We start from the raw sequence: 25820 nt of genomic DNA, 5'->3' as shown, positions 1-25820 counted from the left end.
ACGTACTGGCACCTTTTTATATATATATAAACTTGGGTTCTTTTTGCATATTCCAGCTTGCTGAAGCCTGGCAGTACAATCCCAGAGTGCAAAGGGGTCATTCCCATTGGAACTCCTGGCTCATGTCACAGATGTCCTCCTGGGCCCAAGGAACAAAACAAATAATATTGTAATACAGGGAGAAAAAAGAAGGCGGCTTCAGTTCAAACATCAGAGACCAGACAGCATAACACTTACCAAAGCACATAGCCAGAGCTTTGGGAATTTAAAGCTTTAATTTATACAGTCATTTGAAATGTTTTCCAACTAACAAGAGGTAGCTATTAAAGTAATTGCCACCAAAGGTGACCTTCCATTTATTGTTTCTCTCAGAAAGGTGAGAGTGAAGACATCAATAAATGCTCTCATATTTATGCTACCTGAAAAGTATACAGTGAAGCAAGACTCATGTTGATTGGTGCACTAAAAGATTTTAGCAGAGAATGTGTTGGTAGGTCTTGCTAATTTTTTTTTCCTGTTAATCCAGCAATTTATCTCCCACCTTTTGAAAGAAGAATTGGAGACCTATAGCAGCTTTCACAGAGTTGTGTTAACAGTTGGTAGAGATACTTCAAATCTTTCACACATTAAGCCACACCTAGGAACTGGGCATAGTCTTCTTGTGGTAGTAAACTGATTTTTCCCCTTTTCAGCCATAGTAACTATGGTTTTTGTTAGTACAGGGGGACTGTACTAACAGGAGCTCTCTGTCACATGTGATCAGCTATTCTAGCTTAGATTCTGGCCAGATTCTGGTAAGTATTTATTTATGGAAGAGAAGATTAAAAAAAATAAAGGAATCATAAGAAATGAGAGTGACGATGAAATGGAAACAAACCATATTTTCATAATTATACTAATATATCTAGATTGGTATAGTTTCCTTTCTCACTAGGCCTAAGATTGACTTACTGGCTTATTATTCCTCAGCTAGAAATAGATAGAACTAAGTCTCTTCTCTCTTCACAGAATAACCCTGACCCTGGCTTGCCCCATGGATCTAAAGAACTTCCCTATGGATGTCCAGACGTGTATTATGCAACTAGAGAGCTGTGAGTCTTGAAGTTTCTCCTCTAAAAAAGTTGCCACTCTACATGGGAGCAAGTATGGCTGCTCATATATATGCTGCATTATATTTTTCAGCTCCTAACCAAATCCCTCAGTTATTATAGAGAGAGTGGAGGGAAGGAGAAAAAGCATCAGAGCCACTTATGTCTCCTGTGGTACACCAGGGGGATGACTCCAAAAGCCTTACTACAACCTCTGAGAAGGTTGTTATCAAGTTGTAATATGACCAAAGGAGGAAATTATTAAATGTAGTAAACTCGGTTCTGCTCTGACTTCAACTGTAATTCTTTGTACTGTGGCCTTTGGCATGTCACTAAAAAGCCAAATGTGTCCTTTGCCCTTGTATATTGGGTAAGGAGAGGACAGAACAAGCTGTAGTTGCTGAGTTTTTCCATTTTAGTGTGGGTTTTACCAGCTCTATGTATACAATACCAGTAGCTTGTGATTTTAGTGAAGACTAGTATGTATTTCTGTTGTTAATCTTGTCACCCATTGATCTGCAATGACCATCCATTCTAATCCATGCTGATTTTCTCTCCTGCTTTGGTCTCCACAGTTGGCTATACAATGAATGATCTGATATTTGAGTGGCAAGAGAAAGGAGCAGTGCAGGTTGCTGATGGATTAACCCTGCCACAATTCATCCTGAAGGAAGAAAAGGACTTGCGCTACTGCACAAAACATTACAACACAGGTTGGTGATGGCAGATCCACATTAAGCATTTTTCCATGGAAATTATCAAGACAGCAAGGTTCTCATTCAGTCTTTTTCAACCAGCCATCAACCATTGAGTTAGTAATACCTTTAATGCTACAGATGGATGATATGTTACAAAGTTATTCTTCTGGTTGGGCTACCTTTTTTCCATGTAAATTCTATGAGAATTTAGATTTCTCTCTTTCATTTTTTAAATACGTAGGTCAGGCTTATAGTATCCTTAGCTTATGATGTTGAGTTTTTTCACCCTTGGGCTATTCACCTCCATTACTGTATATAAAATATATGTATTATAAGATACCTTCTGAAAAATATTATTTTATTAAGAATAAAAGAATTTAGAATAAAGAATAAAGCTTATCTAACCAGTAGTACAGCTTGCCTTCAGAAATCGTGATCACTCCATCACTGGAGGTTTTTAAGAAGAGACTAGACAGTCACTTGTCTGAAGTGGTATAGGGAGCTGGACTAGAAGACCTCCAAGGTCCCTTCCAGCTCTATCCTATCCTATCCTATCCTATCCTATCCTATCCTATTCCTAAAGAACAACCTTTAGGAACTAAAGCATATTATGATGAACCCCAGAGAAATCTCATGTGTGATACAGTTCTAAATGTGTGTCCAGACTTAGGAAAAACATGATCATCGCAATTGTCTAATTCCAAGAAAGAAATTTGCTCACAGTGGATCTCCTTTAAGGTTCACTTTTTAATGAAGGTTCTTGTAATTCCTAGGCAAATTCACCTGCATAGAAGCCCGTTTCCACCTGGAGAGACAGATGGGTTACTACTTGATCCAGATGTATATTCCCAGCCTGCTGATTGTAATTCTTTCCTGGATCTCTTTCTGGATCAACATGGATGCTGCACCTGCCCGAGTCGGTCTGGGTATCACTACAGTGCTCACAATGACCACACAAAGTTCTGGTTCTCGAGCATCTTTGCCCAAGGTAACAAATTATCCTTATGAAGAGCCAATGTGTTGGAATGAAGTTCCGAAAATTGATATCAGCAATTCAAAGGATTTGGAAGATATTATAGCAAAGTTCCCCACTGAGAACCTTAGAAGAACCATTCCCAGTTAAAGTTGAAAATATTAATGCAAAGTTGAAAAATCGTATATTAGATAACACTTTTAGGGCATTTACTACTGTGTTCCCAGTCTTCTGCCCAAATCTAGCATAAGGGCATATCATTTTTAAGGTTTGAAATGTGTGTTTAATTCACTAGAAGGTGATATCAAATTATTTCAGTGCCCTTAATCATTAGCATTTAGTCTTATTGTCAATTGGAAATTAGCAGAAAAGTCCTAGCATCCTTCATCACCCTAAATCTGTAATTTATCTATGCAGTAGAACTACAGGGAGAAAAATAAGTATTAGAAAGATGTAGCACAATTTGTTGTTTATTTATTTTCATTTGTACTCATAAGATGCCTGTAGTTGAAAATATGCTCCCTTGGGGTTACTAAATACAATTTATTTGGGAGTAAGAGCAGGCACAGAAACAGAAAAAAAATGTTTAAGCAGATACAGAAGAAGAGAATCTGGAAAATAAAATTACAAATATTGAAATATATTTTTTCAAATACTAGACTATCATTTTCAATTGTATTATACAATTCAATTACTGTACTCTTAGAACAATTGCATTCATGAATCATGTTATTTAGAAAGGATTAATAGTTTATTAATATTCATCAAACAAATTATAATACTAGTTTCCTCTTTCTCAACTGAGTTTACTGGCAAATTCTCATTAATAATTATTTTTGGGAGAAAAGCAGGATGCAAGTTCTGTATAACATTTATAAAGCAATGTATAGTTCTTTCCTGCATGAAGGAATAGAGGGAAAATCAGAACAATCTCTGGAAATGGATAGATTTTTGTTTTGTGGTGTCCGTGGTGCTCTCTGACCTTGATGGTTCTCTTGCAGACATTTCATTACCAAACTAGATAGCATCATCAGATTTTTGTTCACTTTCTACTCTGCCACCATCTTGTTAAAGAGAGTTTTATAATTATACTCTTGTAAGATCTCTCTCCCTTATAGTAGTGTCAAATATTTTAGTTTCAATTAGAAATCAACCTCCCCCGCCCCCAATGTATTTAAAAAATTAGCACCCCAACCTCCTCGCCAAAGTGGTTTACAAATAAAGTAGTTTTATTGGTAGCTTCATGGATATTTCCATGTAGTTTTCTTAGCAACAATACAAAATGGTTTGCCATTTGCTTCTTCCAAGATTTTTGATTTCCCAGTGCAGCCTGCAGTCCTGGTATGTCCTGAAACTCTCTCATCTACCCCAATCTGGTTAGCTTTGAAAGCAAGACAGGGTCGGCCAGGAGCTACCACTTGAGGGTATAAAAGGGGCTTTCAATCTTCCTAACAGTAATAATATGGTATGAACCAGAATTTTCATTCAACAAGATTTAGTCTTCTAAAAATAGATACAAGAGCGATATCAGAGGAAAGGAGGGTTTTTTCCCTTTTATTTGCAACAAAAACAAAAGAGAATGCAATGGTTAAGAAGCAACTGTGTAAATGTGAATCCCTGTGTAATGAATTGGACTGTATACACAAAAGCTCATGCAATCATAAATGTGTCAACAGAGAAGGTAAAATGACAGATATAATGCCTGTGTCCAGACATAATGCTAAGCCTTGATTTATAACTATGAGTTTCTGAACATACAATGCCAAAAGCAAATATATCCTATTATGGCATAGCAATGTATTTGAATCCAGCCAACGGATTACTATTTCAACTATTTCATACTGAAGCTTAGTGATTATTATATGAAAAAGGCAGTAGAGAGTTTACATCAAAGGGTAATGATTGTCAAAGACAGAATAGTGTATTTTGAATAACACCAGCTGGAGAATTTGGAATATAGTATGTTGATCTTGGTAGGGTAAAGGTAAAGGAGTCCCTGTGGATTTTACTCCACTAGTCATTGCCGACTTTAGGGGACAGTGCTCATCTCCGTTTCAAGCCACTGCTGTCGGGAAAACATTTCCATGGTCATGTAACCAGCATGACATCATGGAACACTGTTACCTTCCCACCAAAGTGGTACCTATTTATCTAGGTACCTTGGTAGCTAGTATTTGATCTTGTAGTATTAACACTTGATCTTGGTAGACAGTATTTGAATTATATGCTACTAAGAAAACTGCATACTCTTTCCTCTCTCAGGTGTCCTATGTTAAAGCCATTGACATCTGGATGGCTGTGTGCCTGCTGTTTGTGTTCTCAGCCCTTCTAGAGTATGCTGCTGTTAACTTTGTGTCCCGGCAGCACAAAGAACTACTCAGGTTCAGAAGAAAAAGGAGGCACCACAAGGTAAGCAATATACAAGTCAACACAAGTATTGTACATTGAGCACAGCTGAAAGAGATGGGTTGCAACACGAGGTCACCTGGTCAAAAGGGATATTGGGACCACTGCATTTTAGCATGCCAGCTATAAGATGAACAGTATAATGTTTGAAGAGAGATCTGATTTTCACAAGCTGCTGCTGTTGCTGCTGACAGCTATTTGGAAACCACAGTGAAATATTTCACTTGAGTACAGAATCAGTCAATAACCTCATATATTTACAGACATCCATCACTCCTGTTTAAATACAAAACTTCTCACTGAGGTCAGTAGATACTGTACCTTTTAAAGCTGTTCACTCTATAGTGTAAAGGATAAAACATCTCTAATGACTGAGAATATATACAGTCTCTTGGGGACAGGGAAGTTGAGTGATAAAAAGCAAGTTTCAGAAGAGAAAGCCAGTTCAATTGCTGCCCTGTGACATTCAGTGTGCTCTCCCAATTGAACAAAAATATTTTAATTTTGCCAATTCAAGAATCTGTCTTTGAAATGGAAGTTCTATCATTCATGTGTATGCATTGCTTCACATACAATGACATCATTCATGGTTCATGCTGCTTGTTTCCTTGGGTGAGAGGCAAGGACACTTGTCAAGTCACATCACTGATGAGCCACTTCCTTATATCCTAAAGGTAGGTGAAACTTACTATCTCACAGATCAAAAGTCCTGTTACATTATTTTTTTTTCATTATATTAATCTGACTTAATGGATTTTGCCAATGACTGACTTCAAGCTGAGCAAGATGAATTTAGAAAGCTTTTCCTCTCTGTGCCACTTCTGGTCCTGGCCATGGTGAAGTTTTTATGATGGCAAATAATATTCAAGAAACACGCATACTAAGTGGAATCTTCAGCAAGATGTTGCAGTAAAATCCTAATCTAGCTTGTTTCTGTTTTTTTCATGTTTGCCATTCCAACCAAAATAAAATAGAAAGTTGTTGGGTTTTTTTAGTTTAACCAAGGCTTTTGAGAGATGATAGAAAATATTTCACAGGAGAAATGGGAAACGATATATTTTTCTTTTTCCCCATTCTCCTTAAATCCTTTCTCTCCTGTTTTTAAAGGATCAAGCGTTAGTTGAAGGAAAAGACATCTGCCTAGGAAAGTTTCAGTTCAGTAAGATTTATGGAGTTACATGTCATGGCAGACATCCTTTCCCTCCCAAGAGTATTCCTGTAAGTTGCTGGGGACCAAAAGAGCTAATCTCTTTCTCCCTCCCCCTTTTATAAGTCACCAGCCACTTCCTTTCTTCTCTCACCCATCCTCAAGTGATACCTCCACATTCCAGATGTACATCCAGATCTGTGGACTCCAAAACCGAGAATTTCCCCCAATAACCAGAGGCTTTAAGGGCTGAAGACCACAAATCTAGAAGGCATCAAATTTAGAAAAAGTTTGCAGTCTTGAAGAATACCGAGGAGGGTTGTGAAGATATAGAAACTAATAATTGCTTTTTGGCCAGCCCCAGGGGAAAAAAATCCCAGCACCTTATTATTCTATTAGAAGAAACCATTTGAATAAAACTATAACTTGGAATAGGAATAAATTCTGTTTGACTCAGAAGTGATTACTCACTAAACGTGCATAGAAAATATGTTGCAGAATAAGTAGAAAGACACCATTTCTGAAGAAACTTTAGGTTGTCATCCTAAAGCTTAACGACTATTCTATGACAAAATGTAGGATGGAGTAGAAGCACCATCCCCAGTAGGTCAGCAGAAAGCTCTTCCAAAACAGATTTGCCAACATCATTGTGTTAGTCAGCTCACCATTTGTAACTTGACTGTTACGTGCTAGACAATAACACAGGCACAAACAAAATGGGTGCCCTTTGCATCTGTGAGTCACACTGAATATGTTTGCGGAAAGGAAATTCATAAAGGTAAATTTAAATGAATAAAAATTGTATCTACATGGGAAGAAAGGACTGTATTAAAATCTTCTTCTGGCCAAGTTATGTTCATGGAACTCCTATTTGTATATAACAATGACCAGATCAGGGACCAAGATGGCTCACAGGGTTAAAAGGCTGGGTTGACAATCTACAAGCCTGTGTTCGAGACCCGAGTGCTGTTATATGGGAGGGTGAGTTCATCTGCTGTGCCAATAGCAAGTTTAGGAAGTCTGTTGCATTTAAAATGCAGATTTCTATCCAACGGAAAATGTACATTTCTTCTTTTGGTGTTACTGCCCCCTGCTGGCGAGAGCAGAGGATTTTGTTTTATTTTAAATGGTGTGAAGGGCAGGAAGTGCCAAATCCCCGCCCCTCCCTTTTCTTAACCCCCCCTTCATTTTTTTCAGTAGGTGATAAGTTTCACCACTTCATCTCTCTCATAAATTAAAATAGCAAAAGTCACATCATAATTTGATAACCCACATTTTTTTTCTGTGTCACTGTAATTTAAATATGGCTGTTTAATAAATTGGAATATTTTTTTCTTAGATTGATAACAAAACTGAAGAAATAATAGTTGGATGAACTCCTGACTTCCTCTTACCCTAGGCTTGATCGAGGACACATTTTATCCTTGAATGGAAATAGTTCAAAAGGAAAAAAATATCCCTCAAATTTATTAAAGTTCTTAGAAGTTTCCTACAATTGTGTAGAATATTAGTTCAGGAGGAAGGGGCTCCTGCTATAATTTTTCTTTTACTCAGTTTCTCAGTATTGATTCTCATTTTCCACCATTTCCCTAAGAAGAGAAATAGTAGAACAATGAAAGCATTCCTAGAAACAGGGAATGCTAATTTAAATATTTAAAATTGTGATTTCTTTTCCCTGGTATTTGAAGGATCAGTTCCATTACGAAGTGTTGGGGAGAATACAAAACATGGTAGAAAATGTTACTCATAACATTATCTTCAAATATAGTGGAAATAAGACTGAGAAGCATCAAAAATATTAGATGTCCAAGAGAACATTTCAGAAAAGCTTTTGTATCACCCAATTTTTTTGGGGGGGGGCAACTACAGAGTCTTAAATTTTGTTGTTGAATAACAAATTGCTTTTTGAAATTTGAGATTCTTTCCAAACCAGTCCATGTCCCAGTACTTGAATGGGTCTCAAAGAGCACTTTAAATCCCAGGTTTCAGACATTTATTTATTTATTTATTTATTTATTTATTTATTTATTTATTTATTTATTTATTTATTTATTTGAATTTGTATACCGCTCTATCTCCCTCACGGGACTCAGGGCGGTGGACAGGCAATAATAAAAATCACAATAAATATATTCAAATTTCTATTCTAAAATCAGATTAAGTAAAAAGCTTGCTCTAAAATACGCTATTTAAAACCTTTACTAAAAACATAATTAAGACTACGCCAGGCCGGCCGCATGGAATAGATGGGTTTTCAAGGTTCGGCGAAAGAGGCGCAGGTCCGCAACTGTACGTAGGTCGGGGGGTAGGTCATTCCAGAGGGCAGGAGCTGCCACAGAGAAGGCTCTCCCCCTGGGGGTCACCAGCCAGCATTGACTGGCCGACGGCACCCTAAGGAGGCCCTCTCTGTGGGAGCGGACTGGTCGGAGGGAGGTGTTTGGTAGAAGGCGGTCTTGCAAATACCTAGGTCCATTGCCATGGAGCACTTTAAAGGTTGTTACTAACACCTTGAAGCGCACCCGGAAGGCCACAGGCAGCCAGTGCAGTTCACGCAGGAGAGGTGTTACATGGGAGTATCTAGAGGCCCCGAGAATCCCCCGCGCGGCCGCATTCTGAACTAGCTGGAGCCTCCAGGTGCACCTCAAGGGGAGCCCCATGTAGAGAGCGTTGCAATAGTCCAGACGGGAAACAGTTTATCACAATTCCTTGCATTATGTTGGTGTGAACCTGTGTAAAGGGAGAAAATAGTAGATTAAAAAAAAGTGGTTGGTTGGCTCTTGAGAATGCTAACACCCGAAGGAACAGGAAGCCCACAAGATATTGGTAGGGACTCACAAACCTATCTGCTTCTGAGACAACTGACAACTTTTTCAGGTAAGCCCCATGCCTTGCAGCTAATGCTAGATTATTCAAAGCTTCGTATGGCATCATTTGTTCAAGCTACCAATGTGCTCTCGACAACATTCATACATCCATGCTGTAAATGTGTGGCTGTACAATTCATCCATACTATGCAATGTGAAAAGCGAGGTCATTCTTAAAAGATATTCTACAAAGAAAAGCTTGAAAAGAGCCATATATAAAAGTCTGGCTGTACCGCTCAGAAGTAAAGTCCACAAGAAGAAGTAATTAATGGCCATGAGAAATAAGAAAGCTTTTAATTCTGAATTACTCTAGAGTTACAATTTGGAAAAATTGCATTTCATCCAGGAATATTGATCTGTATATATTCCATCATGTAGTTATTGCTATTTGAACACCCGAGACAAATAGAAGCTTATATCTAAGGCAATTGCTGGAGTTGTTCAGTATTCTTTATTAAGCATCCTTCCAGAACCCAACTCAAACCCACTGGGCATTTTTTTTTTAGGGGGATTTAGCATATAGTTCCTTCCCAGCAACTCCACCTGTGAAACAGATAATTCCTCACTCTTAAGTCTCTTTTGTGATCTGCAAAAATTGCAGAAATCCACAAATAATTTTAATACTCAAGAAAAATCAGTACAAAAGGAGAAAGAGAACTAAATCTACTATCTATGTACAGTAACAAGTATCTCCTCTTATGTTCTCATGATCTGTACTTCATTAAAGCCTTGAACAATCCAGAATTGTTCTTATTGTTTGGACTAAGTACAGTCTTTCTTATTCACTCCCAGTTTCTGTGTAATTGTATTTACATTTTTATTCTCTTACAGTAATCATTGTTTGCCTGACAGCCTAGGAATTATTATTAATTTATTTTTATTTTTTTCAAATCAGTATTTAGTGAGGTATTTCCACCTTCCCTCACATATACATCCTTACAGAACTCCTCTGATTACACTTCAGTAAACTTAAGGCTTGGAAACTGGGGATACCACCTGTGGTCCCCAAATTCCCTCTCAATGTGCAACTGAATGTCAATTGGGAAGATGTCCTGAAGGTGCTTTCCAAAAGGCAACTGGACTTTCTTAGTACTTTTCTTTGAAAACATTTTGCTTCTCATCAGTTCAGAACTGAAAACTTTGAAAACATTTCACTTCTCATCCAACAAGCTTCTTCAGTTCTAAACTGAAGCTTCTTAGATGATAAGAAAAACATTTTCAAAGAAAAACAACAACAAGAAAGTCCAGTTGCCTTTTGGAAAAGTGCCTTTGGGACAGCCATGACTTGGATGATTGAGAATGTCTATAGAAAACTGGAAACATTACTCAAAACCAGTGGCACACTTTCTTGTTATTTTGAGGTGGGAAATATGAATAAGAAAGGTGATGTAACAACTAAAATATTCTTGATTGATTAGGTGCTGTCAAGTCAGAGTCAACTCTTGATGACAAAAATAGATTTTCTCCAGGATGACCTCTCTCCAGCCTGGCCCTTCAGTTCTTCTAATAATATACCAATTGTCACTGTCATTGGGTCCATCCACCTTGCTACTAGTCATCTTCTTCCTCTCTCTCTCTTCCCACTGTCCTGGACTTCTCCAGGCAGAATAGTCTGAATACCATTCTGAAAAAATAAAGGAGTGCCCACCTATGGACCCCCCAAAAAACTGGGGAAAAGTTCAAATCCCAGCCCTGTTTCCATGCATAATATGACCCTGCCCATCTTATCTCTTTATTGCAAACTCTGCGGCCTTTGCCTCTTAACTTCAAAAAGTTAAGCACGTTCACTAGCTGCTCCAAAAATCCCTCACCCAGTTTTAGGTTTGTGGAAAGCAAAATGGGAAAAAAGAAACCCCAAGAACATCCTGAAGAGAGGGAATATGGTCTCACTATTAAACTAATGCCTCATGTGGATATCTTTTAAACAATGAGCCTTTCTGCTCAAAGTCCATGCAACTCTGTAGCAGTATTGACGGAGTGACTTTAACTAGAAGAGTTCCATGGAGCCCCCTCCTTCTGGGCGAGCCAAATGTAAAGAAGGTCTGGATGGGGAGGAGGGACAGAAGCAAAACAGGGGATATCCGGTTAAGGAAATAGAAGGATTCTTGTGCTAGATGGATCCCCTGCTTTGCCTCTGTGCATTCAACTGCACCCATCTATAAGGCTGATCTCTCCAAGGAAGGGTTGTCCTTCACACCCAAAGCACTGGTGCATGTCCCCAGTTCCTGGCAGTGAGCCTTATAGCCGGGGTGCACTGTCTATATCTTATTTTTAAGTAGAGCCCTATGTTTAATATATTTCAGGAGGATGACACTGGAGAAGGCAGGTTCAATTTTTCGGCTTATGGGATGGGACCTGCCTGCCTGCAAGCCAAGGACGGCATCTCAGTCAAAGGAACCAACAACAACAATACCGCCAACCCAGCACCGCCCCCTTCCAAATCCCCCGATGAGATGCGCAAGCTTTTCCTCCAGAGAGCCAAGAAAATAGACAAGATCTCGCGGATTGGCTTCCCCATGGCTTTCCTCATCTTCAACATTTTCTACTGGATTATCTACAAGATCGTCCGACGGGAAGATGTACACAAGCCATGAGCGGGAGGGGGCTTGTACCCACATTCCCAACAGGAGAGATGAGTGTGAAGGCAAGATGAATGGGTTACTCTATACACACCATGTGCAATAGCAATGCAGTGATGCATGAATTTAAGAATGTGGCAATATCTATTTTAAAAAGTGGGGTGACTTTTAAAAAATATCATACGAACTGAGGGATACTGGGGGTGGGTGGGTGGGTGGGCAATGGGAAGAAAGCTTTCAAAAAAAATCTTTGAGGTGGGGGAGAGTACAAGAAAGGCGAGCTATTTTACAGAGCAACAAGATTTAGGATTGCTATGGCAGCAGTCCAAGCAGTGTAATATATTAAATATATATTCATGCTTAACTATAATGCAAAAACAGAAGAAAAAAAAATCCTTTTTTTAGCCTATTAACAGCTTAGATTCTAAAGCCAAATGGAACGATTCCTGATTCCATGTGCAAAGAGGATTGCAATTACGCTTCAACCAGACTCTTGCTCTATAAGGCCATACCAATTCTAAGCAAGCATCCGGAGGAAAAGAAAAAGTAGCAAAGAAAGAGAGAAAAGCAGAGGATGGTAAACTGGCCCCAGGCTGCTCACCTATAGTTTGAAGATGGAATGAGTTGTCTTCAGGGGTTTTAAAAGATCAGGCTCCATTGGAAGGGTCTGAAAAGCACTGCATGTTGAAAAGCACTTTCCAAAGAAAACCCCTTTCTTTGGAAAGTGATGCCAGTAAGAATGCTAAAATCGCTCCATGGAAACCATCTAAAATTATGATCTTTAGTCTCTTTTGGAAAAAGATGGGGGGGGGAGGAAATCAAGGGGGGGGAGTAAAACGTTGGTGGTTGAATTGCTAAAGGTAGAGAAGTGTCTTTCAAACATAAATGCCCAATCACAACTCATTCCTATTGACTTATGTTGGATTTCCCGAGGTCACTATCACGGTACAATGCTTCACACATATGTGCAATTTTGGAAGAATCTTGCCATTTTTCTTCAAGTGACCCAATAACACAAAACAAGTAGCGACTATGAGAATTAAAGCTTTAAACGTAAACCCACATAAAGAAGGTATTTCTGCACATCAGGCGAGAGGAAGACATTGTGTGAGTGTATGTAAATAAAAAAAACCAGAAAATTGATTTTAATTAGAAAATCTGGGGAAGGGGATGGGAAAGAACAATATATATATAGCGATAGAAAAGATAAGCATTATTTTCTGACATTTCATAGCATAAGTAATATTCAAGTGGGGTTGCTAGCCCAACTATATTTTTGTAATTCTCTTCGGTGCTGCAATGAGCTTTCATGGCTAGGGAGACACAAGTGAGATTTTTCTGAACTCCTCTGCAATTTGGCAGTTGTGGGTGTTTTCTGCTCTCTACTGATCCGATTAATACAAATTGCAGAGGAGGTGAAACAGTCATCAAAGTTTACATGAACTGAGGAACTGACAAGCTCCACAGGAAAAGTTGAAACTGATGTTAAAGCCCTTAATAGTAGCAGTATGCTTCATGTTCCAGATGGGGATGGTTGAGCAGAAACAGGAAGTGTGTGTGTGTGTGTGTGTGCGCGCGTGTGTGTCTGTCTGTCTGTCTGTGTCTCTGTCTCTGTCTCTGTCTCTGTGTCTCTCTGTGTGTGTGTATAAGTAGCATATATATGAATACGTATAAGTAATTTCCCAATATTTGCACTTTAGGAAGTTATTGTTCAAAAGGGAGATTCAGAGTCAACAAGTAGAAAGACAATCAGCCCATATTCAAATGCTAGAGCATCATGACCAGATCCGCACATTACTTTCTCCCAGATTAAGGCAGCTGAATAACATATAATTTCTGTAAGCAATGCCACTGTTAGGACATCATAGATTCATATAGATAGGTCTATTCATCTGTAGATATACAATATGTGCACCTTTAAACTCATATTTATTTGCTTGGACTATAAACTATATACGGCACCTTTAAGCACCGACTTATATGCCTGGATATAAATTATATATGGTTCATTATAAATTATATCCATCTTTTGTGTTTTTGCTAGAGAAAACCTCAGTTAACTCTAGTGTTTGTCACAGATGACATAATTCTGGAGATATTAGAGAAATATTGGGTAAAGATTTTCACAAAATATTTGATTTAATTGATTTACAGTGCCAAGCATTTCCAGAACTGGGGCAATCTTAATAAAGCAAATAAATTCTAGTTTTTAACTGCATAATCTCAGCCAGCCAATCTATGGGTTTTGAAAGAAATTATTAGCTCAGAGGGCACCAAGAACTCAAAATAAAGTATTCTTATTTAAAAAGTATCTCTATATATTATATATCTGAACTTCCAGCCAACTTATGGAGGCATACTTATTATAGTTCTGATACCTCCATTTAATTAGTCTTCCCTAACCTGCTGATATAATGTCTGTTGTTTTCTAAAATTCCTGCGCATTAGCCAAATTGACTAGGGATACTGAGTATTGCAGTTTTAACAAAGAAAGGTTGTTATTTTAAAAAAATGGTACTTTCCAGACAGGACTGAAGCAAGTAGACAAGAGAAAGAATCAGAAAGTTTAAACAAATTTCACTTGAAGCTTTATTTTTGAGACAATAGCCTTTAAGGTTCCAAATAGCTGTATCAATGCCTTCCAGTCCAAGTTGTTTACACTTAGGATTTCTTTACTAACCCTCAAGCACAGTGCAATATAGTTGCCCAAATATCCTGAAGCCCATACATAATAGTCAGAATACCAAAATTGTTGAATAAAATAGAATGTTGTTCTATAGGATTAGACATAAGGCCAAGTACTTCTCCCTTATATTTCAGGCTTCATCCTAGAAATGTTTTTACTCTAGTCAAGAAGAAAATCGTCTTTTTCTAAACGATCACTCCTCCCCCTTTCTGTTTTGATATATCAATTTTAAATCCCAGTAAATTTGCCATAAAATTACATTGGTTGGAAAGATTCACTAATTCCACTTATTAATATTCAATGTCACTTTCCATAAAGGTTAGTCCATATCTGGCTAATAAACCCATCTACCCATACATACTCAAATATATTGGCTGCAGTCTTCCATTCTAGCTAACTAGGGTGCAGTCTTTAAACATCACTTTCCTAAATTTAGGAAATAAAATGTGTTGTCTGAGAATTACAGCGTCTATTCTGAAAGTCTCTTCTCTTTAAGACTGGTTGGTTGAAGTTATGCACTATCAAGCACTTTGTACATTCTTAAAAGACTTTTGTCTAGCTTTTTCTTTCTTTTTTTTCTGCACAAGGAACAAAATATGACAAGAAAAACCCACTGGCACCTTCTTGGCCCCAAAATTTGGCAAAACCAATTTTGGCAAACCACAAAAATTTGGCAAAACCAATTTTGATCATTAATAGTTGAGATTTAGATTGCTGAAACTTTGGGGAGAGGGGAGGCATAGTTTGGGAATGATAGCTTTAAAATGGCTGTGATCTATGTCCTCATAAAAGTTGATGGAGATAGACTGTAAAGTAATGCAATAGCATTAGCAGGCTTTTGTCTTTCATATTAGTCCTTCAACTGGGAGATTTCCTTTCGTTCATTTGCAAAGCTTTCAAAGAAAGCCTGCATGCAGATGGACACACACATTGACCCCTTTGAAATTTAAAGCATTGTAGCAGAATCACAGTTCCAATCCAAAGTCTATAATTTGTGCCTTGTCTCAGTCCCACAGCTGCCATTGAGCTAAGGTTATTTGTTGAACCTGTTGCAACACCAAGGGGCTTGTTGTGCCAAACATATACCCTGTTCAACAGGAGCCCGCTCAGCATCTTGTACTTGTTTGATGCTAGGGAGCAAATGGAGGAATTCTCCTATCTGCCCTACATGGCACAGGAACACATAAGCAAATATTCTGTTTCTCCTCTTTCCCTTCTACTCTCCACCACCATTGCCCCACCCCTATTTCCTTCCTTCCTTCCTTCCTTCCTTCCTTCCTTCCTTCCTTCCTTCCTTCCTTCCTTCCTTCCTTCCTTCTGCTTGAATGTTACAAACCAAGATCCATTAAACAACGACTTGCATGCTCTAAATTCAGACTAGCCAGAGTAGGTTTGCATTCCTCATGACGATTTGTGTATCTGGAGGAAGGAAGGCAGTAAAGGTGCCATAGCTGAATGATAGCTTCAGAAGAAATCTGTGATGTAATCTACCTTGAGCCATTGCCCTTTTCGATGAAACCAAAATTGTATTCTTCTATATTTATAACAGAAGATTTGAAGCCTCCTAAAGATCTGGGGGAGGCTAGTAGGGAAGGCTCTGCTATAATATCCACATACCTGAAGTGAACCAAGTTTCTTTCAAGTAACACCTAGTGACTTCATGAACATGATCATGCAGTTTTCTTGATAGTATTACAGAAGTGATTTATTAAGTGTTATATTACAGTGTTATAGAACATTCCTTCTGGAGTGTTTTTGAGTACTAACCAAAGCCATAGCTTCCAAGATCAACTAGGTGCCTCGAATGGCACATGGTTTTAATAAAAAGCATTATGCCCAAGTATTGCTTTAGATATTAGGAACAAATTATTATCTGAACTGAGTAGAGTTTGGGACCGAATGTTTATCACTATTGGCTGTCAGTTAGTTTGATCTATAAGGCCTGTTTGGCTACCTGCGGGATTGTCTTTGCCAAATCGAGTCAGCCTGCCTTGTGTGCTCAATCATAAATGATAATCTGGGACACATTTGAGGAAGAGGAGCTTAAAGGAATACTTTTTCTGTGTTGCTTCAGATGTCCGGAAGGCCCTGAATTTGTAGGATTTAGGAAGCAGGTAAATGTTGTTGTTTTGCTGGCTTGGGGACCTGGGATTATGCTACTTTCAGTATTTGTTCTTTTTATTAACTGCTTTTATGACCATTTTACAAAGAGCAAATACACATATAGAAGATTGTAGTAGTAAATATCATAAAACCCAAAAATACAAACCATAGTAGAAGGAAATAAAAATGTCCCCCTCAATAATGGAGAAGGAAATAAAAATGCCCCCCTCAAGAATGGAGCCATCTGGACAAGTCTCCAGTTCCACAGGGGCCCCAGACCTGAACATAGAATCAAGTCTTACCAAATACCAAATAACAAACCAAAAGGGATGAGGCCAATTTAATTTCATGGGGAACAGTATTCCGTAAGGTAGGTGCCACAGCGGAAAGGGGTCTCCTGACACCCACCAAATGTAGATCTCTGGCCAATGGTACCTGCAACATTCTTTCTTGTGAGATCTGATTGAGATGGGCTAGTGTAAGCAGAGAAAAGCCGTCCCTCAGATAGCCCAGTCCCGTGCCATGAAAGGCTTAAAAATTAATTTCCATTTCCAACTATCCAGATTTGAAGATCAGAGATTCCTATTTTCTTTTACACTTTAGGTTTTTTTCCCTGAAAAGGGGTAGAGAACACATGTTAGGAACAAGCAATCACTGCAACATAAGGTGCTTATTTTTATGAGACCACACATTTAGTACATAAATCTGCTACATAATTGGAAATGCCCAACTCTCCAAGCTTAGATAAATCATTTGGATCATCTTAGCTTATTATTGTTTAAATCCCAGGTTGATCAGGTTAGCTAAAGGCATTTTGCCTTCCAGCAAAATTTAGAAGGCAGAGAGCATAGAGACTCAGCACTTGAATGCAATCATTCTTCGTTAGCCAATTGATTTTTTTTGTCTTCCTTTACAGCTTGTTCTGTTCTTTTTGTGAAAGAATGTTGAGCAACTTTCTAAAGAACAAGGAGACCAACTTGTTCTATTTGTTAGAAAAATAGACAAGGTTAATAGAAAAGAATTGATAACTGAAGCCTGTTTTTACTACAAAACTGGGAATGATAAGGTTTACATTTCAGAGCATTTCAAAGGCATCAAATTTGAAGTCAGGCAGGATCCCCACAAATGATTTATGGCATCTTCTGGAATCATCCAGAATTCCAGAATAAGGGCAGGCTTTATGTCACCTCAACAATGGCTTAGTGATACAAGTGATCCAGCACTGGGGAGCGAGGGGGTTAATGTACAGTGGTTCCATCTATTTCACAGGTTATTAGCACAAATACTCTGAGGCTTATCATAATTTGTTATTAATAAATCATTCACTTTTCTTCTCCCTTATTGGATATGCCTCAATCCTATTTCCATGGAAGCTTTGGAACATTTTGCTACCAGAATTACAGTTTAAAACCATATACATGTATGACGTACTTACAGAAGAATAGCAAAGATGGTATATTTTATCTTTCAGCTATGCACTTAAATATTCTTCATACAACTATTTGAGACTTAGATATGTCTATTAAAAATCCCTATTTATTTGGATCCTTCTTTTACATCAAATTGACTTTGGAGAAGCAATAACATTGGAGGCGTAGTTCATTGCATCCATAGCAGAGACCCAACATTTTGACAGCAAACAAAAAGAATTGAGGCAGAACAGTAAACGCCTTTTATCTTTTCTCTGCTTAGCTAAAAAAAAGCCAAACCAAATCAAACCATATTTCTGCAAAATACCCTCTCTGTAATGTACCATCAAAGCCACAGTAATGTCATGTGCATATATGTCATTGTGCATCTCTCTCTCATACATACCCACAATCACATACCTCTGATCGCCCTTCCAGATGTTCATATTTGTATTTATATACAAGATTTATATGGCACCCATTTTGTAGAATACAACTCTGGGTGGCTTATAATAATAATAATAAAACTATAGGATACTACATTTAATCAACACATTGTCAATAATTGTCCTTGCAACTGAAAAGAAAGTTAAGGTGATAGGAAACATAGCTGCTGTGTTAGCTTCCTATGGAGGCCTTCTTAATATGCTTCCTTAAAGGAATGGAAATAGAATTGTCTATTTTTATCAGGAGATCAGCACATCTGGGATGCTGATGCCTGAAGTAAAGTAGATAACCAAATAGTTGAGAAAAAGCTGTTGTTTCTAAAAAAAAACATCTTAGCAGAACATGACAGACAAATCTCTTCCTCTATCAAATATTGCACTGTATTTTATTTGGTTATTCGTGGTTCCCAGTAAAAAAAAATTTCCACTTTAAGGCAGCATGAGACCAAAATTTAGTCAACCCATATTCAAGTCAGTCAATGTTTCTCGACAATAATGCCTTTTTTAGAAAAGATTCCATATGTTTCATGGGAATTTAAAGAGTCCACAGTACTTTTTCTTAAGCACCAGACAGCCATACAATTGATATATGGATAAGCAAACATTTGGAGAAAACTGGGTTGTTGTTTTTTTTCAGGAGAAATGCAGTGTGTTCTAACCCACAGACTTTCCTTGCGGCTTGGCACTTTACACATGATTCAAACCTTGTTAAGTGTTCACAGAGCGATGAGCTGCCCTTTGGCTTGGCTAGCAAAGTTCAACATATCATGCAAAGATAGGGCTCCAGTGTCACTGTGACAGGACAAGTTGCCCAAATGGACTTGGAATGGTCTCAAGGTTAAAGTGGGGTTTTTTTTTTCTGTAAATCAAAATCAAGCTCAGTGTCACCTAGACAATGAGAGGCAGAAAGGAAGTGAAAAAATGATCTACTGAGTGAAATGGTTGATTAAAAAGACCACCATTTTGGAAGAACAGTCCGGAAACTTGATGAAGGTGCTGCAACCTAAGATGGCCCTTCTCCTTCCTAGGACACAAGAGAAGCCAGACAATGTAAAAGCACAGAAACAAGCTGCGTGAGAAAGAGAGCGGAGGGAGGGAATGACATCTTCTCACTCACAGACTGAATATAAGTATACTTTGTTAAGCGAAGATCACAGTAAATATTAAATATAGTGTAAATAGAGAATTGGGTGTGTGGCTGGAAAGTTCCTGCCCATTTTCCCCACCTTCTGACAAGCATCAAAGTCTAGAACTATTCATAAATTAAAATTAACCAGGACTTCTTCCTTTGTTTTTTTCTGGAAAGAAAAAACTGGGTTTCATTTCTCCATTTCATATTTAACTTTTCTAACTAAAAAGATGACATTGTAATGGGCAAAAGGAATAACCTTGAGGAATAGGATCCATCCCCATCCCCTATACCAGGGGTAGGCAACCTTGGCTCTTTTATGACTCGTGGACTTCAACTCCCAGAATTCCTGAGCCAGGGCTGGCTCAGGAATTCTGGGAGTTGAAGTCCATGAGTCATAAAAGAGCCAAGGTTGCCTACCCCTGCCCTATACACACACACTTTCTCAACTTAATATAATCAGATGCTGCCTTTGGTGTGAATATATCTGTCAGTCCTTCAAGGTAAACCAGGCTAGGAAACCAAAGTCATGCAAGCTAATACTATTTTCATTATAAGTTTATACAGTTGTAAGCTAATACTATTTTCATTATAAGTTTATAGTAATAGAAATTTGCAAGTCTGAATGTGCTTCTCTCCTCCCTCTCTTTATGTTCATGAGAAGCAGGGAGGGTTTTATGTGAGATGTTTACTTGGGTTCGGGTTCAGCCTCTGATTTCTTTTATCTGACCATTTGTCTTGGTTGTGGCTCTTCCAGGAGAGGATTGATATATTTTAGTAACACGTTTATTAGATGTACATGATACAAATCTAAACTAAAAACTTGCACTCTTGGAGTGTAACCAAAAATAGCCACTAAGAAGAATGAAGAAATTTTTCAAGACCAATAATTGTTCTTTTTTCCCCAAGCTCATGATTTCTTTATTATAAATTATTATACAGCTTGGTGGTTTAATTTCATCTGCTTTTTATTTTTTAAATGCTGAGTTCATTTTTAATGAATTGTAAGTACCACTGAACATCACCATGTATTTTTTTGTTATCTGTATCATGAATTACCATAATAACAACATAATTAAATGTAATATAAATATCATTCATAAATTAGTAAATCAACATGCGTTCAAAATATACAAGTTAATCCAAGGATTAACAGTTAGAAAATGCTATTTATAGATACTGAATTAATATATTTTATCTATTATACACACAAAAAAAAAATTCAAAGCCCTTTCCTATAATTATTTTAATGCTACTCCACTGTTTTGCTGTTTAATAAATTATTAAATATATAATCAATGATTATATGTCATCTCCATCTCCATTCAATTGTGGAATCTGGCTGTCATAAAAATTAAACCTCCTTTTACCTTATTTAAATATATGCTGAATCATCTGTGTACTCTGCCAAGTATTTAAATTAAAGGACCTTTTAGCTATATGCAGTAATTAGTAAGTTACATATTTGTTCCTGATGCTTTAAATTTATTCATTTTTAATATGCTCTTGCATCATTATGAGAATAACCATAAAAGCATATCACCCATATTATATTTATCAGTAGATTCATATTCTCCCATTTTTAAAAAGAATTAATATCACATATAGAATTTATTCCTGGCTGAGTATAATGACAGTATTCGTCCATTTTTATTGAGTCTTGTGATCCTACTATGAATTGATGCATTCCATACATCTGTATGAGGCTCTTCCATTCGTTTTTAAGCCTACATTTTCCTAGATCTTCTGTTTCCAAATAGGATGTTATACCTTTTTAACTGTAAGTATTTTTGCTCTGTCCGTTGTTATATCTTTGTTTTCAGTTACAACTAATACTTTATTCTGAATTTTTATCTTTTGTTATATAGCCAATAATATTGATACCAATAAGATATGTTGGTATTGAATTTCCTTGCTACTTAAACTTCTCTCTGAAATGTCTTCTAAAAAAATTGCCCTGTTTTTGCTTTATGAAGAATCAAATCATGCAGTTGATGGCTTTCTTCAGATTCACTCTCTCTTTCAACAAGGTGGCTATTAGTGGCCCAAAGGAATTTATTTGGAATAGTTAGTTCATACATTCTACATCTTCATGTTTTTTATTTTATTGTTTTCATTTTAGAAGTTCATTAAACAAACTCTTGACTTTTATTCCTTCAATATATCAGACTCTAGCCTGCTACAGATCATCTCCTTTGGATTAAAACATATACTGAATAAGCCCAGAGAATATTCTGGAGATTGAACACGGATAGTAATAAGCTGATGTAGATGTCATCAGAATGGATGGTCTCTAGGTGTATTTTCTAATGACAATCCAATCAGATTTGAGTTAGCAGTTGAAAATGAATTCCTTTACTTATTTGTTTGGAAGTAATCACCACTGAATTTAGCGAGACATAGCTTTCAATAAATAAATGTAGGGTTGCATTGTCAGGAGATTTATGACTTGATTTAGATTTAAATATGTATGTTCTGCAATATGTTCAGGTCAGAAAACAGCATGTAATACTTATTGTGTTCAGTTTTGGGCCAGAAAAGCTTTCTGGAAAATCTTCAGGGTTGTTCTTCATTTGAAACAACCATTGAGACAACAAAACAAGTCTTCACCTTTCATAGGTGTCCACACTGAAGGTGTGTTGTGACATTGTGATGCAAACTCTGCCTCTTGCATATTTGTATGCAACTTTGTAGTGCCAGTATGAAAAGGCAGAACTTATATTATGTTTTTATGGCACATATTTCATAATTTTGGCATCATCTTGGCTCCCTGTGAATGACTCCACATTTATTTACAATAGTAGTAAACACAAACTTCTGCAGTGATTATTTCCGAGGAAATGTATGAAAGATATGAAGATCAAACGTTTTATCTTCCTGTAAGGTCACTGGTTCTTATTTGAACTTGAGATACCCTATCAATCTAACAGATAACCCAAGCAGAGGCTTCTTAGACAGCTCTTTATTTGATCAAATAAGATCGCTGGGTGACAGACAATCTGGAATCCTGGCAGAGTTATGTCCAGAAGTGCCACACCTTAGAAAGTTAGTAGCATTGCTTTATAAACTTTGTTAGCCAATGAAAATCAGACAACAGAGCCATTACATCATAAGGAAGACATCAATCATTCCTGTACACTCCTTTATTCCCTCCTCCAGTACATCCCATCCATGTACATGTTTCCCCTGCTTGCATGAAATTTGTCCCTGATGCAAACACTGATTACAAAAGCAAACTAGCAATAGTTAGGCTAAACAATTTCTTTTTGTTCCAGTTACAGAACCCTTCATTCCATTTCTAGATTTTGAAAAACTGATTTATTTATCTGTGTTTTCTCCTCTTAATTTTACATATTGTTGGCAGCTATATCCAAAATATTCACCAAAAACTGTGGCATGATGAGGATTAAATCATAAAGCAACAATGAATTCTAACAAAAATAGGCAGAATTTGGTACTTAAGGATTTTTGAGCTTGTAATATAATTCTGAAAGGTCCAAACAGCCCAGTAGTGGCATCTAACTATGCAAGATACAGAATTGTCATTGGCTTGAATGAAATTCAATTCAAATCCACAGAAACTGTACCACAAAAAGGTAAATTATATAGACCACTGCTAGACCCATTAAATAACATGTTTCAATGACATTCTAGAAGGCTGCCCATCCTGGCTTTGAGGCTGAAAGCCAAAAGAGACTGCTAATGCAAAATGGGGCTTTCTTGCAACTGCCTTTGTTATTTTTAACTGAGCACTAAGGGGCCCTTGGATTGTCATAGCATGGCATATAGAGAGCTGCAGTAAGGTAACTGAAGCCTGATGCTACAATTGTGCAAACTTAAGCCTTCTTTCAGAGCTGGCTCAGGGAGAAAATGCTAAGAGGAGAGGGAGAGAACAGAATTGCATGTGCCATATTATCTATCTCAGTGTTTACAAACTTGTTGACTTGGTGATGTGTGGACTTCAACTCCCAGAATTCCCCAGCCTGCTTGGGGAACTGCATTAGGCCAACATTTAAGATAATCTATTGGAACTGGGAAACCCTCTCTCACAATGAAGCCATAGAGTTCAACCCTGTGTTTTAACTTCTTCAGGTGAACAACAAACATCATAACCTTCAAATTCAATCATATAATTTACACTGTCCTTTATGGCAGTCTAATATACTTGCAGAAAGTCTATTTTACTATATTTGGCCTGTCTTAGGTTAGGTCTTGCTAACTTTTATTTCTATATTTAGTGAGGGGAAATGGTGGAGGGGGATAATTTGATAATTTGAAACAGAATAATTTGATAATTTGAAACAGAATAAATATTTATCCAGAAGATCTTTTCAGTAGCATAAAACAAATCAAGTCAGGCTTTTTATTTATGTATCAAATTGGTTTTACAGAAAATCTGTTCAAATTTGGAGACAAGGTATATGTCACAGAATATTGCATGTAGAAATAGCTAAATGTGGGAAATAATACAAAAGCTCTTTCAATGGCAATAGTCTTGTTGAAACACCACATTTTATTGTTTTTATTTAACTCACAGCACAAATGTTGGATCATAGATAGCTCATCTTAACCATGAAAAAGCAAATCCAATCTACTGATGACTAGAAATAGGCATATGCTACTAAAGAAATACCAGTAGCACATAATACTGCATTGGTAGTGCACGTGTCACAGAGGCCAAAAGAGTTGTTGCTGATATCATGAAAGCAATTTGTTTAGGTCAATTGCCTTTGTGGCAAATATCAAATGCCTAGTTTGACTATCAACATGCCTCCTTCACACTTGCACAAGCAGTAAAATGGGTCTTACTCTTTTCCCATGAGTGATGCCATACTGCAAAACAAACAACTGTACAGTATTGGTTGAAAACATTATGTAGATCTGTCCTACCTAGAAGACTATTAGAGTAATGGATCCATCCATAAGTATATGCATGCAACTGACCTATTCATACTGCAGTTAGAGTCACACAGATTGCTTCCATACCACAGAGTGTGTGGAAAGCGGATGGGGGGGGGAGCATAATTTGTTGAAGATGAGCAGAGACTCAACAATGCTGCTATAGAAATCTTGCCTCTTATAATAATTATTATTGGACTAGCAATCAATTGTATCCAGTAGGGAAATTTTGTTTTGCTTTCTTTTGTAAATGCCCATAGTTTTATTTAAGCTACGATAATATGAACATTGAAGACATGCACTTTAGGAGGAATTTCCTCAACTGACAGACCTTCCAAAAATGTGAAATGCAGTATTTGAGAAAGAGATTCTGCCCGTTGTTTTTTAAGGAGTGAGGAACTGCTCTGTATTTTCTATGTGAAATTTGTATTTATGTGTCCATTGGTATGGCCTTAATGCTCCATTAAGGATGTGTTTTATTATATCGGATCCCGAGTGCAAAGCAACCGTTTCCTTAAGAGTACACATTTCTACATCATGTTATACCTGTACCATATATGAAATACAGCTTGCATGAACACAGGAAAAAAAAATACTTTCAGATGTCAACTGCAAATTATTTTTTTGGCTTGTAAAAATAAATTTTAAGAGGGAAAAATATCTATTTCAGCAATCTGAATATGGGATGTAAATTTCTGTTAAGTGTATATAGAAATATATTTATTCAACCATACATTCATGCCAATTCAAATTAAAAACAAAAATAAACATTTTCTGACATTTTGTTTTGGGTAGTGTGTTACTTATAAAGTATCTAAAGTTAGCTATGACAGTAGCTGTGACAGTTCAGCTTGCTCTTTCTTACACTCTTGTTGTGAAGTTCATAAATATCAGTATTAGTATTCATTTGTGCATCATTTGCCTAAAGAGATCATTAATATCTAACGTTGGCATCAGAAACTTTCATAAGTTTGGGATTGTTTTCTTACAAAAGGTGGCTAATTAAAAGTAATCACAAACAGCTGGAGAAATTTCCCTTATTAATGTGCTCCTTTTCATTTAAGCTCATCAGAGTATATTACATAAAAATCAGAGAAGAAAAAAGAAAAATGATCCCCTATATAAAATGTTTAAAATGCAGCAAGAAAGACAAAGGCAATAGAAATCTAGTGGATAGCAGATTTTAAAATGAATTTCCTAAAGATGAACACAAAAGAAGCCTGGCTTATTCCAATTTAAAAATCTCAAAATTTGTCCTTCAAATAAGCCACCAATATGCTAGGAGTTCAGTACTTTGATTTCCCCAACTCCAGAGAACATCATAGCAAATTGGATCCAGGCACCAGGCTAGAAACCAGGAAACATGTGTTCTAATCCCGTTTTAAGCATGAAA

General features: G+C 37.1%; 1 protein-coding gene across 1 annotated transcript in view; it reads left to right on the top strand.

Moving 5' to 3' along the window:
• GLRA1 (glycine receptor alpha 1) overlaps nt 1-11770 on the top strand; it is a 44112-nt gene extending 32342 nt beyond the window's left edge. Inside the window, exons 5-9 of the mRNA XM_015822341.1 lie at nt 1009-1091; nt 1664-1801; nt 2560-2774; nt 5022-5168; nt 11480-11770. Coding sequence (XP_015677827.1) covers nt 1009-1091; nt 1664-1801; nt 2560-2774; nt 5022-5168; nt 11480-11770 — 874 coding nt within the window. The remainder of the gene's footprint in view (nt 1-1008; nt 1092-1663; nt 1802-2559; nt 2775-5021; nt 5169-11479) is intronic.
• Nucleotides 11771-25820: the final 14050 nt, after the last annotated feature.

Source organism: Protobothrops mucrosquamatus, unplaced genomic scaffold (genome assembly GCF_001527695.2).
Source record: "Protobothrops mucrosquamatus isolate PMUCROS unplaced genomic scaffold, P.Mucros_1.0 scaffold1527, whole genome shotgun sequence".
In the NCBI taxonomy this organism is placed as follows: domain Eukaryota; kingdom Metazoa; phylum Chordata; class Lepidosauria; order Squamata; family Viperidae; genus Protobothrops; species Protobothrops mucrosquamatus.
The sequence above is the reverse complement of the archived record's forward strand: the minus strand, read 5'-3'. Positions and strand labels throughout refer to the sequence as shown.